At 39.3% G+C, this 16,761-nt stretch overlaps 1 protein-coding gene across 6 annotated transcripts in view; it reads left to right on the top strand.

Annotated features, from left to right (window-relative positions):
• Positions 1 to 16,761, top strand: part of LOC113505134 (zinc finger protein 608-like) — an 89,516-nt gene that overhangs the window by 29,982 nt on the left and 42,773 nt on the right. For all 6 annotated transcript variants that reach the window (XM_026887719.1, XM_026887682.1, XM_026887701.1 and 3 more), the window contains one exon: positions 1,055 to 1,900. In XM_026887719.1, coding sequence (XP_026743520.1) covers positions 1,115 to 1,900 — 786 coding nt within the window. In that variant the 5' untranslated portion in view covers positions 1,055 to 1,114. The remainder of the gene's footprint in view (positions 1 to 1,054; positions 1,901 to 16,761) is intronic.

Here is a 16,761-nt window from a genome sequence, read left to right as displayed (position 1 = left end):
CGTGTGTGTCATGACTTCATGAGGACAAACCATAAAGTTTCGGGTGTTGTAAGGGTGTGTGTAAAATGAAACATTCCCATTTCTATAGATAACGCGATAATAGTTTTTCTAAATGGCATGCTGGCACGAAACGTACATTTCGTTTCGCTTTTAAAATGTTCGTCATAAGCTAGTGTGAATATAAAACGTTTTGCGAGTGAGCGCGTCCGCGTCGTGAGCGGATGCGAGCGCTAATCCCTGGCTGTTTGCATCTTCTATGAATCTAATGCTCAGAGTTGTAAATTGCAATAAATACGCATAGCTGTGGCACTAAGTACGCACCTAGCCCGGGTTTATGTTACGCTTTGTGAGAGTAACCGGGCTTATCTACGCTGTTTTATTACTATTTTACGATTATTGCCCCTTTGAATTGGTTATAACTTCGTACGATATGAAATTTCTATAAAGGAATAATTTTAAATGGACATGTTCATTTAAGTGGTTTTTACAGCGCTGTATTAATTTTTATAGTTTAGGAGCTGGCCAGCTCGATACGCTGTTATTAAAATTTCGTCTATCGATGTCTTACATCAGTTAGTTCGTCGATAAAGAAATATTAATATTGCTGTAATCAATCTTTGCTGTGCTGCGAATTTAATCAACAGATAGAGATAATTTTAGATTTCGCGGTACTATAATTAAGTTGTAACTATATGTACGAACGGTATTTTTGTACAGAAGGAAAAGTATGAGGTTCACTTGGAAGTAGTTGTAAACTTTGCAATAAAAGCTGTGATGAAACTGCCAATATGAGCTACCTATAGGAAAAATATGCACCTAGTCCATTGAGATATTTTGAATGACATTTGATGAGACAAGTTTTACGTTGCTTGCAAAAAGGGAATGAAGTACCTGGCTTCAGTGCGGTTGAGTTGTTGTAACGATTACAACTAGATTAAGAACGGTGTTGTAGATCAAGGACAACTTATTTCCTGGTCAAGGGACAATTTGGTTTACACTTTACATATTGTTGTTGTTATAGAGTGGATGTGAGGTACCTATCTGCTTGTTTCAGGGCTACAATGGTGTGTGCGTGTGCGGGGCAGCGGGGGGCGGGCGCGGGCAGCCGGCGCGCATGGCGGCGCCAATGAGGGAGGGCGCGCCGGCCGGCGGAGCTCGCCCCGCGCCCCACGCGCACCCCGCCAACTTCGAGTACGATGACAACGAGTGGGACATCGGCATCGGCGACCTCATCATAGACCTCGATGCCGACATAGAGAAGACCGACGAGGCGGGCGGCATGGCGGCGCGCGCCGAACCTGACGCGCAGCGCACCGCGCTCAAGATGAAGATCAAGCGCACCAAGCCTGGCACCAAGAGCTCCGAAGCCAAGCACGAGATCGTCAAGTCGAACGAAATGAACGGTGAGCCCAAGTCGACGGTGCCCGCGCAAGCCGCGCCGCCCGCCGCCGCCAAGCGAGGGTCCGGAGGACACCGCCGCGACAAGGCGCGAGACAAGCATCACCACCCGCACCCGCCGCACGACGTGAACGGCGTGGCGCGCGTGCCGCCGCCGCCCAACGCACCCGGGCCGCCTGCGCCGCCGCCGCCGCACACGCCCGCGCTCTCCGCGCCCGCGCCGCACGCTCCTCACGCGCCGCACGCGCCGCACGCCAAGCCCGAGCCCCGGCCCGCGCCCGCGCCGCGCATGGACAGCAAGCCCCCCGCGCCCGCGCCCCCGGCGCCGGCCACACCCGCCCCCGCGCCCCCGCCGGCGCCGGCGCCGGCGCAGCACGCGCATCATACTTCGCATGCCCCGCATGCGCCCTCAACCCCTTCCAAACCTGAACCTGACGACTCACGGCAAGAAACGCACAGTTCGCAGCCTCCACCAGCCAAAAAACAAAAAACTGAAAATAAGGTATGATCTTCACTTTTATTGGATGTCCTGCTGTAACACACATTATTTCTATGAGCACTGTCTAACCTGATAGTCTGCTCTCATCTCCTAATGTTTAGTACAAAACACCTATTTAAAAATAGAAACCTGACACAACAAAGAATAAAAGGTAAACTCTTTGTTAGAAATCTAAAACACAACATTGTGCCATAACGATATGTCACGGCGTATTACTGCTAGAAGGCCGATGTATGTTGGTTGTAGCATTTCGTATTTAACGATCTTATAAAACATTACAAATATTACATTGTATCTAACTACTAGTTGCCAATTATCCATTACAATGAACCTCTGACCTGTCGACAAGGACACCACGTTGACACAGAGCTGTGAAGTCACTTGCAGTAATCTATCGATCACCCAATCGTCGTTGATAACAATAATCGCGCACTAATCGTCCGATTGCTCTTATCGCGTGTGTATCTGATTGTTTCGGAACAGTGTATTTAATTGTCCGGGCTTAGGGCTGTTTGCGAGCTTGATTGAGTGCAAACGGTCGTGGGGTGTAATCCGCGCCTGTCGCCTGCCGCATCGGTTCATTAAATCACCCCAGCGGGCCGCCCCGCCTCCCCCGCCGCCCGCACCGCACGCCCCGCGCCCCGGCCACGTCACAATACCCGCTGCACTCCACAAATTAATGCGATTGTGGCCTCCGTGGCAAATAAGGCTGTGTATCTTCGATGCACAAATTCAAAAGCCAGATTATGCAACAGAAAGCTACTAAGTACCAACCATTGAGTACCGTTCCACAAGCGGCTAGTTATTTTGTATTTTATCAAGGGCTTAGTCGAAGCAGACTTGTTATGTTTCCACATTTCAGAGAATTAAGATACAATCTTTGAGTTTAAAATCAGAAGTCAAAGTTTAGTTACCTTCGAATAACTATGCTGATTACATATTCAAAAAGCTGCTGACAAAATTCTGTGGCTACTATAAAGCCAACTCACTATGATTCTTCATGAATGGATCAATTGAATTGATTAGGGAAGGTCATGAGTGCTCCCGCCTTATTGAGCAGACATGCCATCTAGGCATGCTGCAGTAATAAAACGAAGCGACCTGTATGACCCTTTTTTCATTTTTGTGGACGGCAACCACACTGACCGCGATCAAAATCCCTCGCACGGGTGAAAAAAATAAAACTATGGAATGTAGGAGAAATGCGGATAACGGCGAGAACAAGCGAATTGTTTTCAACTAGCTTATTTTTATGCGTGAAAATTAATTGAACGTTTTAAAAAAATGTTTTGTAACAGTGATAAAATAATAAATGCAGCATTTATTAATATCCTGATTTAATGCTCTACATCTATATTATCTATAATTAGACTATTTACTTGAGGCGTCTTCACCAAATCGCTGTAAACCCGTAACTCGAAAGTGATCTCATACAAATGCAAAGTTAGACCGTTAATTGAGAATGTTGCAGCAAGTTGTCATGCGCGGTACACATATAGAGAACGGTACTAGTAATGGGGATCGGCTCGTTAAGTCGACGTAATCACCGGTCGCTTTCCCAGTCCCCGATAAAATAGTTAAGCGGGTCCGTTAATAAATACCTCCAGTGAAGAATCCTCGGCGGCTTGTGCACCTGCATGCAATGAACATCTTTCACAATGCTTAAGCGAATGCACGACACGCATCATTAATCATTTCGACGTGACTCGGAGCTATTGCCAAAGGTTTATGCAAACCGCGCGTCTCGTATGAACTCATCACGCTTAACCACATCAAATTATGGTTAGTTTGTTACATTAAAGTTTTATCAATGGCAGCTGCTTGAGCAATACCGGGCCCGCAATATTTTATGGCTCAACCGAAATTACTGTACCGAATAAATGTATAGGGTGAATCTAAGATGGAGGGAGTCGCTCCCTTTGCTTTTCTTGTTATTCGTTCGAGGGTTGCGAACACATCGCAGTCTCCAAAATTCCATTCATTAATCACTGTCGAGGGCTCTAAAAATTTCTAAAGTGCCTGTGGAATCAATTTAACGTTCGCCCCCTAACTGGAAAACTTTCTGAGCGTGATAATTAAAGACGAGATATCAATTTTGAAGTCTTTAGTCTCATTCTAACAATGTTTAAAGATCTCATCTAGTTTACAGCCTTATTAAAACATTTTTGCGTAAAATAAATGAATCGAGCTGTACTTTTTGTTATTAAAACTTCATTAAACCCATAATCTTAAAGCAAAGAAGTAAAACATTATCTATCAATTAGAAATGACCTTAATTAAATTAAGAGACTTCAATAGTTTTTACAACCTAAAAAAAACTTAAAATAATCCATGTTAGTTTTCATTTTATATTAATACCATTCGTTCAGTTTAAAAATCAATTTAATTCCAATTCCCCTAACGTATAATAAGATTGATGACAGCAGAAGTAAAAATACTTTTCGTTATTCATCTGCCACAACTGGGAAGATGCATTCATACCTTTGCATCGCAACACTATCACTGCACCCCTGACCATTTAGCTGATTGTCTGCGCCCCTGGTACTTAAACCGTGGTATACATTATTATACGACTAAGCACAAATGAGGGGTGGTGATTTTAATACCCCTCCCTTTATCACTATTTTTATTTACTTAGAGAAAGCTTGCCTTTTAATTATCAAATTATAGTAAATAATCTCTGTGGTGTACTGCAATTAATTCAATTGTATGTTAACAAAAACACTGTATAAGACATATTTTCATTCAGTCAAAGAACTAACAAACGTATTTTTATATTTTAAATCAAGATAAATCTTTAAAAATGCCAGCCAATTGCCATGATGATCAAGCATAAATAAAAAAAAAGATCAATCAAGAAAGATTAACTGAATCGTGGCAGATGCGATAAATTAATATGATTTCTATCAAAGTGACCAGGGGAGCATGATATTTAACATGAATATGTCGTCACAAATGAGGTTAATAGCACCGCAGCGCTCGATTATACCGATCGCTCTGAATAAATTTACATATTGATTGCTGGCTGATCAGTGTTCTCACTAAACTAACTGCTAACTGGCTGCCAAGCTCACCGCTTACATTAAATAAATATGTTCGAGCTTGTGCCGCAAGTCACGCCAATTCTAAAATCAATTTCTGTTTCGATACAGATTGCAACTTTAAACAGTTTATATGTTCTCATAAGTACCGATGTTATCAACTCGTATGGATACGCACCGAGCGGCCATATTTAATTACCAAGACATAAAAATAAGAATTAATGTCTGCGAGCTGTATAATTAATCTGCCAGTATGTAAATAATCAAAAGAGCAGCGGCTGACGATAGTGCAGTATAATGTATCGACATGGTGTGTGCAAAATTGAACCATCTCTGACGTGAGTGATAAATTCCAATGAATTTTGCGCTTCAACGGCTTTATTTATACGTAGAACGCACGTATCGCGTTACCTGCTCCGGGCGTATCATCATTCATTTAAAAAACGTTATTGCTTCAGCCAAACTCCATGGCTTCATGCCGAGAATTAAAATTTTAATAACCCATACACGAAGTAATTGACTGATGCGATAAAATAAATGGGCTATCGGAGCATAACTCCCTCGTAGGCCGCGGAACGAATCGCAATAATTACTATAAATGCACAACCATCATTATTATAGGCGTCCACTTCGACATGATCGAGCCGGCAGGATACGCAGTCGGAAAGTCAGCTATGTAATAATGGTTTCTTGTGCCTCATAAAACACTAGACTCAATTAAATGGGTATTTCTGATCCCACTTAACAGAGCCACCGCTCGTATTAATGCATGGTTGGAATGATATGCGTAATGAATTCCGGGCATGAATATGAACAAGCCCCGCTGTCCGTAGTATTTTTTCTATTGGAAGTTCATTAAGCTATTGATCGAGACAGCAGTAGGCGCGAGGAGGTAGTTCGCCAGCTGCCGGCGGCTACTGTGTAATTATTATTGGCGTAATTAGGATGTGAGGCCGGGCAAGGCCCGCGGCGCCGACAGCGCGCTCCGCTCTAACAAATGCCATTATTATTTCCGCTTCGTATTATACTCGGCTGCGGTTTGTTATGTTCTCGTTTATTATGTCATGAACAATTGAAACGATAATAAATATTCGCTTCTGCAAAGCAAATTGATTCAACATTAATTGCAGTGATCTGTAAGTTATCACGATTCACGCTCCACACGTTTCCGCTCCGTTCACGGCGTGCACAGTTTATGTTTACAGTTACTTATTTAACGGTTTTGCAATTTGGCTGAGTAACTGAATATTATTCCACTCGGATTGTTTGCTGCCCAATTGACAGCTGGCACATTGAGACGCCTCGATCGTCCCCTATTATTACATCAATTAACGCCGAGTCAATCTGTCATCAATAGAATAACATAGAGCTGCGTCGGTTCTCTAATAAATTCCCCCGTCTTAGTTGTCATAAAGCCATTTAAGTTAGTTATAGCGTGTTCTCGTCTCTCGTATCGGGTCGACGGCGTCGGTGGAGTCGTTTCGAATTTAGTCGACCGGATCCGGGATCGAGTCGATTGTTTAGTCGGTCACGGCAGTAATCCGCAGCTGGCGTTTACCTGCGCGTCTCTTTGTTCAGTGGAAAGTTTCACTGCGACAGAGACCAGAACAGATTTGTCGCACCACACATCGTATTCAAATGTGTGTAAACGACTTGGAGTATCTCGCATTCAAAATAGTTTGCGCAGAACACCAATAGCATTTTACATACTCTGCTTGTTTTTAGAGTTGACTTTGCGTCAGTTTGTGCGATTCCAATTTATACTTTACAGTTTCCGCAGCACGTCAGCATGGAAAATACGTCAAAAAAAACATTAATCCCAATAAAACTACACGATTTGGGAGATGTACGAACAAATCGGATCGCTCGACTAGTTCGTCGACTAATAAAACCTTCACAAACAAAATATAGGGGAGCTTGGGATCAAAAGCTGATTTTTTGTTACGTTTTTTATAAGCCGCTATTTTGCCCTCTTTTGTGCCCGTGTTGTTTACTAATGGTTTCTGTTGGGTTCGACTTAAGATAATAACTCGGGTTTTTTCTCGCCCATGTGTCGTGGCGAGCGAGTTTTTGCCGCCGGAAATGCGAGAATGCTGTTGGGTCGGATTAAAATATATTTTTGTTGATTTTTCGGCTTAATCTGTAAACGGGCGAGTGCCGCGTGCATGCGCGTCGTGTTTTGTTTTATTTCTGTTCGGTGCGCCACGATTACGGGCATTTCGATTCACTTTCGTTTTGATGACAGTGTTTGTTTTTTAAACAGATTTTTGCTTTATTTGATGGCGCTCGAGGCTCCCCTTTTCTCCCTTCATTTTTCATTCGGGCACCGCAATATCCGTAATCGTTATCGGTGGTTAATCAATCACCGCTCTCGTTTAATTCGCCAATATCCTGCGGTATCCAACTAACAATTACATGTGAGGGTCCCGTATCACCGGCGGGCAGCGCGGTGCCAATAACATAAATTGTCACGGGTGGTCGGAAGTGGCCCGCGCCCCCCGCGCCCCTCGCTCCTCCGCACGCCTCCTCGCGTCTCCTCACGACGAGAGCTCGAGATTGCTGTCGACTCGACAATCGATATTCAATCTCTTTTGACGTTTTATACGCTCCCTACTTTCTTACTTTGTGTCGGCGTTTAGGGCAGATGATTGAGATTGAAGCGAGCATTTCCCTTTCTCTAATCGGTGTCTGGTATTTCTTTTCGCATTGTGCCTTATTACTAAACGTGCTACTTGTGTTTTATGCTGAAAACGATGTCGTTTTAGGTTTTTATTTGGACAAAGCTGTTCTCTTAAATTTAATTGGCTTGATGATATTTTTAGCAGAAATCCTTTGCATTATTTCGCGTTATTAGCCAGATAATTATACTGTCTTAAAATGGAAATTATAATTATGCCTATGAATCATTTCTTAATAATTGAATGAGTATCATCATTCACACGTAATATTTACTGCGGTGACTCTGCCAATAAATTACAAGGCGTTAATTAAGAAAACTCAACAATACACGTAGTGTGTTGACTGAGTGAGCTGAAAGCTTTTAATGCCGTTTACGATTTCACAGAGCTCGTAATTACGACATAGTTGAACTAATTAGTGAATTCCGAGCTCGGAGCAGCCATCGGTCGGAGGTAATTACAAATCCAACCCGCGTCGCTTATCCTACCAAGTTATAATTGAAAGCTCGGTGGCCCAGAAGCCGAGCGCCTCGTGTATCGCGTTATTAGGTGCGCATACGTAATTTGTTTGTTAAAGACGGCACGCAGTTATACCCGCTGTGAATAATTTAAATTCATCCCCTCGATGGGCCGCGGGAGGCCCCCCTCTCGTATCGATTCTCTGCTTTGTTCCGGTGTGTGCGTACGCTCGTGTTTGCGATGTGCACTCCATACTTTCGGCGGTGCTCTGGTCCCCTAGTATTAGTGAGCACGGATTCTCGACTCGTTCGCTCGGTGTGCCGCAAAGCCGGCCGATCAGTTGACACGGAGACTAGGGTTACCGAAACTAATCTGTCTGCCCGCTCCGATGCGCGCTTTTATAGCTACCGGGAGAAACTTTAATATACGCCCATTGTTCGGTACTTTGCATCACGTAAAGGCTATAAAAATTAAAACTTTTTATGTTTCATGTCGTAAATTATTCATGAGCAGCACGCACTCTTACTTGTGATGCTAATTTCATTCTAAGTTCAATAATTGTATTCATAACATGTAACATCATCAAATGAAAAAGGTTCAACGTTTAATTTCATTAAAGACAACCCTAGAGTGAAGGGATTTATTTATTTGGTTTGTAAGTACGGCTGTGGTATAGGTTAGTTAATATTTGAATGAATCAATTTACTAGAAAACATTTCAATTGGAATGTTGTTGATTTAGAGTCGAAGCATCGTGTTTACATAATTGTCGTAAACAAAACGACACGTTGACAGCTCGAGTATTAAGGGAAAATATATTATTAAAGTATACATTCCGTTTAATGTCCGTAGCTAATTTGGAATGTTTGTATCCATAATATTTAGATGTGATGTTCACCCACGCAATGCGGTCGTCTATTTCTACACCGAATTTTCATAAACTCACGACACAACTTTAGTACTTATCCTACACGTAATAAGATCCATTTCTGTGATATTAGTGAGAATATAATAAGAAATCTTGTACGTCAACAGTGAAATATACGATCCATTAAAATTTTTCAGCGTTAGTTGTGTACCAGGAGAACATGAGCACGAATGATTGCGCATCTATAATTGTGCGCCGTTTGACGTGCGTCCCACTTGTTGTCCCAACAATGAACGACATTGATGTTAGATTTAGAGGCTAATTTAGGTAACACGACTTCTATACGTAACGACGCGGTTAACATGGCTGTGTCGTAATTGTTGTTGCCTTTATAAGATTGCTTTGTACGTTTTGCTCTTTTGTATCTTGTTTGTGTGTAGGTTTTTAGTTTTCTTTCTTGGTATGTAATTCATATAATTGTTTTCATTTTCAAGATATTTTTCCGTACGTATAACAATATTTACATACAATCATATGCTCTGTATTTTACGCCAATTTTAAATGGTCATATATAGTTTCTTAATGAAGACCTTATAAAAAAGCCTGCTATATAGCATGATTAACGATAAACCAACAGCAACAAAAAATGAAACAGCAACAACAAATAAACCCCAATACGAAAGTCATCATAACTGATTCTATGAACGCACACGGATAAAATAATAACACGTTTGTTCACTAGTAAACTCGGTTGCCAACGCCAATTCTTTTCAATTAAGTACATCCAAGCAGCAGTGTAGATTTTTTGCTGAAATAAATACATCGGTGTAGCGCAGTAACTGTGCCACTCGTACCGTCCTCCGTTCACGGATGAAAATAAACTGACATTTTATTTTTATCAAGCGTGCAACGCGAAATGTGACGCAATCTGATAAACACATGAAATATACCAGCTGGTAAAACGACTCAGCAAATTGACTTAATTATGTACATATTTGTATGCATCGTGTTATGCTGTCATTTTCAGAAATCAATTAATTATTTTTGCTTTGATAAAATGAGGGGATATCAGCTTATAAATGTACTACGGAGGTACTCTTTAAGAAAAAAATAATTTTGTAAATATTAAAGAGCTAAGTTTGAGAGTACGTTTAATGGATGGATGTGATTAATTTTCTTGCATTTTTTATGCAATTAAAAGAGGCCTCGTAAAATAAAATAGTATGCTTCGGAGGCTCATGTATTTATTTATTGAAAAATGTTAATACATTTCATATTTTTACATCTAGAAAATATATTTTTATCAAAGCCTACTTGATAATTTTACAAAAGATACTGGTTTTTACAAATTCTTGAAAATGTTTCATGTTACAAACAGAGTAGATTCTGCCAAAAACTGTAATGCGCCAAACAATCCAGCAATGAAAATAATATTATGTTTCCTTTATTAACAGAAACTGCAAAGAGTCATACAGCGTAATAGGTACCAGGGTAACAGCGAGGCGAGACGTTAGTCAAATGGCGCGCAATACGCGGCTTGGCTGAGAATAATTTCCTCAGCCATCACGGCTCGCGGCGAAGCGACAACTGAATAAAGTTTTGTACCGCGTTAATTGCCACCAGGGGCTCAGCCGAATGGCACGTCTTTAATGAGACGGCTTCTTTAATGAAAATACCGAGTGAACAGGGTTGTCATTTCACTATTTACGAGAATCTGGCTTTGTAAATGCGCTAATTAAAATAGCTTAAATTCAGGCATCGTTAAGTAGCTAATCGGTGTGAGTTGAACGTATTAAGGGACAATTCCAAGTCTTTTTAACTAAAAGTTATATTATATCGGCTTTTAATCGAATCACAAGCGCAATTTGAATAAATAAAACTGCGTTCATATGAAAAGGTTATACAATATTCACAGCGTTTAGTTTTTTAACATTGTTATTGGATATTGTATACTTTTGCCAACGGATACGCAAAAAATGCTATTGTGTTAAAAGAGCCGTCGAACAAAAAAGGTCTGGCTATTGGGACTGGAATACTAAAGTTAAAAGTGCAATAATATCGATTACAATACAGCAAAATTGTTTTAACTTCTCTGCAATGTAATAATACCCGAGCAGATACTTGTTGTGACAATATTTAAACAGTGCACGTTCTTTTTTATCTTAGCAATATTATTCGACCTATTATAAAAGAACAAAAACATTGTTGATGTCTTCTGAAGTTTAAAAGCATAATTTTATGCAATACATTTTGCTTTTTATGTTCCCACTGACATAAATGTTATTAATAAAGGTAATTAATTAATTGTTAATAGATTCAAAGATTCGTATCTTGGCCTTTTGAAGCTAAATCAAACAATTGTTTATTATAAAACATAATTATTTATATTCTTACGTAAAATATCTGCTAGATACCTTATCTTTCGGGGTCGCGTAATTTATCTTGGATGTAGTGAACATAAAACATGATTAAATCTGTCTAGGGTTATATAAAGGGCAGCCCTATCCCCCAGCTAATAATATGCGTAATGCCGCAACACCAGACGGTTCACATGACTCCGGTACTCGGCGAGCATAGACACAGAGGAGCAAAGTTTTTATAACACGCCCTTAATAATTATACAAATTGGCATACAGATAATTGAAATCGCGTGAATAATCGCCCAAGATGCGGTTACATCGGCAACTGGCCGCGAGCACGTCACATCGCGTGCAACCGATCAACGAACACAAAAAATAAATAAGTTATCGAAACATGACATGTGCTTCTCGGAACCGATCGGTTAGGAAGTTTTCCATAAAAATGTCAACTCGATATAAATGGCGCGGTCGTTAAGGCGAAAGGAAATATAATCTTACGCTTCATATACCAAAGACTTTATTATTGAACATCATTAAAATGGATGTACCGATACGTTTTACCTAATCACGAATCGATTAAATTATATTCGATAAAAAATAGTATTTAATCTATTCGAGTTACCTTCTGACAACAATAATCAAGAAATAAAAAATTACAATACGTAATATCAATCGATAAAAAATTAATCGAACCGAAAACAGATTAAGACAAATGTTTATTGGCGTTTTTATGGTCTTGAGATAAAAATAGACATCAAATAGTTACATGTTCGGCTGTACTAAGTTTTATTTACATATTTGTTCCTAGCTTACAGGGTATCGTAAAAAATGCAATAAAAATTCTAGCCGCTAATTAGTAAAAGAATAAGTTTTATTGTAGAATATAAATAAAAACATATCTTTTTTATCGTAAACACAAGCCAAGCAGAGCTAAAATTTAAATGTTTTAGCTCAAATCGATTATGGCAACCGGTTTATTCAATTACGAAGTTTAGGTGCTAACCCGTCCAATTTTATCTATGCTCATCTTAATTATTATGTTACAATTTTATTATTTAAGACTGCTTATAAATGCGGGAATTGTAAATGGCTTAAATTATTCACACATTTGCATATATATCGTCATTTAAGCTTGACTTGTCGACTATTAGTCGTAAGAGTATGTTTTAACACTGAATATTCGGAATTGTGTGGTGCTGACTTGATTCGCTGATATCTTATCAATGCCATCGTAGTATTTAATGATAAAGTAGTATTAGGGTGTGATAAAATCAATATTTTCATGATATAACAATCAATGGCGCTTATTTAATTTAGAGAAACCCATTTACAGTGACATAGTTCCTCCTTGTCAATTTAAAACTGATTGTGTATCTGTAAAAGTACATTTTATTAATTAATTTGAACGGATAAGCATCAATGTCGATATCGGAACAGGTAAGCATTAAGTTATTTGTAAGACTATTATTATTACGTTTATTATGACCGACACAGCGTCGTAATTTAATTTTGCCTCGACCCTTACCGACGGGGCCTGCTGTATTATACGCGATTTGTGAATAAATCATATAATTTTATGCGTTTTCAACGTTCTTCCTCTCTTATCAAGCAGTTGTTATCAAACAGATATCTAAGTTATGGTGTGCACGCCGCATAAATCGATATCCGACGTAGTTTTACTTACAGTTACGTACAGTAATTACCCACAGTTTACCGATCGCCGGACGATTATTTATTTCCTGCGAAGTACCATTGAGAGGCGCGACTCGTTTTCAAATAAAAACCTGTTTGCTCCGTTAATTTATAAATTGAACACTTAATTATATCTAGTTGGTCATTTACGCCCGCGGCAGTTGGGATAAAAACTAATAGCAGGTAGTTGTAATGATAATTATACATAATTTGGTTTAAATTACTGTATAAAGCGGTCAGTGGAATCAGCTGTATCCCACGATATCATTGATCGAGTACTTGCCTAACAAAACGATAGCTGATAACCGAATTATCTCAGGTTTGGTGAATATTTAGTTTATGTTGATTGATCACAAACTAAAGTTCTGTGAAGAGACGACAATAGTCAACACGTACTAACATAATTGAATTTGACATGTTTTATTGCTCTACAGTAATTCTAGTCTTGCAATAAATATGGCCATTATTTGTTAAGGGGAGTATTTAATATAATAGTCATTAGTCAGCGAGCGAGCCATGCTGGGGCATTTAAACAATGTAGGCGTCGGCGTCGAGTCCGCGATTGGCCATTATACCATAAATCAGTGCTGACGCGCCGCAGTAATTGGCTCGGTGACCGCGGCCCGCCGCTGCGTCCGACTAGATTGCCTCTCCATTTGATGGACCCCTGGTACTGCACAGTTTCGACACTAATGGCTATGCTCTTATACTCGTATGCTGCCCCAGCCTAAACGATTGATTGATATTCATTTGTGACTTCTAACGTTTTACAATACAAGTCATAGTATTTTTATAACGGCACTAGCTGATTTTATATTCTATTCTAGCCAGGTTATAAATTACAAGTATGTATTATGTTAAACAGATCATAGAAAAACATCTGAACATGAATATTTCTCTGAGAACTTTTCAAAACAAAGTAATACCAGCATTGAAGATAACGGAAATTCCAAAACAATAGATTGCGTATTGTATAAATTATGCGATATCGTCTTGGTATGAATATTTATTACACTGTGTAATGTTTCTCAATAGCTTAGCGTCAGTGTGGGGCTCTATTATACTGAAAACGTTTAATACCCTATAAATATTGCGGTACTTACAATATGCCAAAAACATTAAACTTATTGACGAATGCAGGACATACACAGGTACTGAGTGACTCAATCCTTACTTATTATATTAGTGGGTGGTATTTTTTTAACAACGAAATTAAGATCTTTTAATTAATTCAGTTGTTGATCTTTCAATGTCCCACGAGTAGCTTTAATAGACTTTTTGCATACTTATAAAAAATATGTATCTTTAATATTGACCGAATATAAAGCTCTGGTCGTGACCTTCAAATAAATAAAGTACAACGAGTCAGTGACTCTTAGAATATCATGTTATAGTTACGAACAGACTGTAACCAGTTTCTGTTATCCTAATAAATCTCGGATACTAAGTAGTACCATTATTGCAGAAATAATGACGCCACTATCAATTGCGGTTAAGTAGTCTCTATAAAGTAGTTAATCTAATAGTCAACTTCATTAAATTAACTATGCAATAGCCTACAGCCGTTTATAGTTTGTTACAAGTTACTTTGTTCCATCACGATTAACGTTTTTCGCAAGAAGTGGCAAGCTATTGAAATAAATGTCATATAAATTATACATTTGACATTAGTAAATGTGTTTCAATAAAATGTGCGATAAATAATGTATTTTTATGAGAGGCGATAATAGGTTAGTTTCTTGAGTACGTGAGTTAAACACTTGAAAGGCGCATAATTTGTATGCTTGTATCATTAACATGCTTTCGCACACAATGCCGCGTTGACACACGACCATAAATTACAAATGAAAAGACGCCAACTTTCTTTAACAATTCATAGTCTATCGCAGCTAAGTTTTACACAAGAGCGAGCACAGACATCTGACATGCCACATTCAAAATACAACAAAGAGGTTTTATTTAAATTTAAAAATAATTCTACACTAATGCGGATGTTATTATGTGGTCATCACTAATTGATTATTAAATACTTGACGGACACTCTTAAATAATCGGTTTGTGTTCAATTTGTCATTTGTTCAAACATTTCTCATGCTATGAAAGACAGTAAATTAGGAATGCTTTATTAGATAACAACTTGATAGTGGGTTGATGATTGATTAATCACATAATTAGTCGCATTATCCACGTGGTTGTGTGTATAGCCGTCGGTATAAGTATGTCGGATGTGCCAGTAATGTCTTTGACGAAAAATATTTATATTTCACATTATCCTGTTAGCTTTTGTTGTTTGACGGAACGACGTTTCATTTGTGTCACGTTTGGCTCGTAAACCGCGTTAGACTAATGTAGGGAACCCAAACGTCAAACGAACATAACACGCCTGTTATAAGTGCCGATAAATCTTCCGTTTCCAAAGTGACAGCTGCTAACTTTACTCTTCAATACGTATTCACAGAGTTATAAAGACTTCAGTGTAATACACTAGCGTATTATGTAGCTATTTTACGACAACAACCATTATAATAAATCGAGATAAACACGGCGTATTTTGTGATTACATTTGTTCGAACTAAAAAAATAAGTAAGTACGAGAGTTGAATATAAAACAAAGAACACTCCTAAACCAGCTAAACCTATTTGTGTTTATGTTCACTTGGAATGGCTCCAACGACCGTCAAATCTGCCTCAATGACGTCACTCATAAAACTGATCTTGAATGCAATTAAGTCTTTAATATTTTCAAAATATAAAGTGTAAAGTGAATCCATGCATTTTCGGCATCTGTTTTGTAGTAATTTAGGAAAGGACGTTCGTTTAATCGTGGCACGGACGCGGCCTCGCCGGGTGACAAAAGCAGTGCACTACCGCCGCGCGCCGGTCCATTTGTCGACGGGCACGGAAGGCGCCGCGTTCCCTTTATTTCTGCTGCTCAGAGCACCGCTGTGCCCGATCGCAATATCCTGGACGCCATGCAAATGGCGGCACAACTACCGCGCGCTCCTCGTTTTTATGCTCGCCTGGTACAAACTGCTTTTGTTTGTGATGGCTTATAAATTTAGTCTTAACCATTTTATTGCACAACTGTTTAATTTTACACTTTTACACATAAAGTTAATTTTAAAAGGTTATACTTTAAATAAACTCATTTTACCAGTTTTACTTATGTATTTATTTATACTTTTCATATCTTACGGAGGTAAACTTTTATTATCGAACATAAATAGTTTTATTGAAAGAAAAACAATTTGTTTTTACAGTTTGTTACCAGTTAGCAAAATAAAGCACATAAAAAATGCGTTACATGTCCATCTAATCCCTAGCTTCAACAACAAGCCACAAAATAAACACTGGAAACCTATTTTTGCGGGCGCTTTGCAAGACTTATTTACAAAATATTTCACGCTTCCAGTGCAGCATCCACTAACTGTATATTTTTATCTGTTGCAGGTAAGACAGAACTGGCCGGGCAGGTGAGAGTTTTATTCTCTTTGCGGTGCGCGCACGACATGTGTGAACTTTATTATGGCCGCCTTTATTGTCCACGGACAAACGACGCGCCTCGGCGACCACATTCTGCCACCCTCTGCAAAACGTCACGAATATCACGTGTTACAGCTAGGCACGCTTGTTTGATGAGCTAGAAACACTCGCAAACAGTTATAAAAACAACACAAAAATGTAGTTTTCATGAGCAAACGACATACTTATTTACACAAGTACTTATGTTATCGCAAAGCAAATTTACACGCTTGAGCAACGGTTCC

The sequence above is a fragment of the Trichoplusia ni genome, chromosome 2 (genome assembly GCF_003590095.1).
Source record: "Trichoplusia ni isolate ovarian cell line Hi5 chromosome 2, tn1, whole genome shotgun sequence".
Classification (NCBI taxonomy): Eukaryota; Metazoa; Arthropoda; class Insecta; order Lepidoptera; family Noctuidae; genus Trichoplusia; species Trichoplusia ni.
Note: the sequence above shows the minus strand (reverse complement) of the source record. Positions and strands in the feature narration are given on the sequence as shown.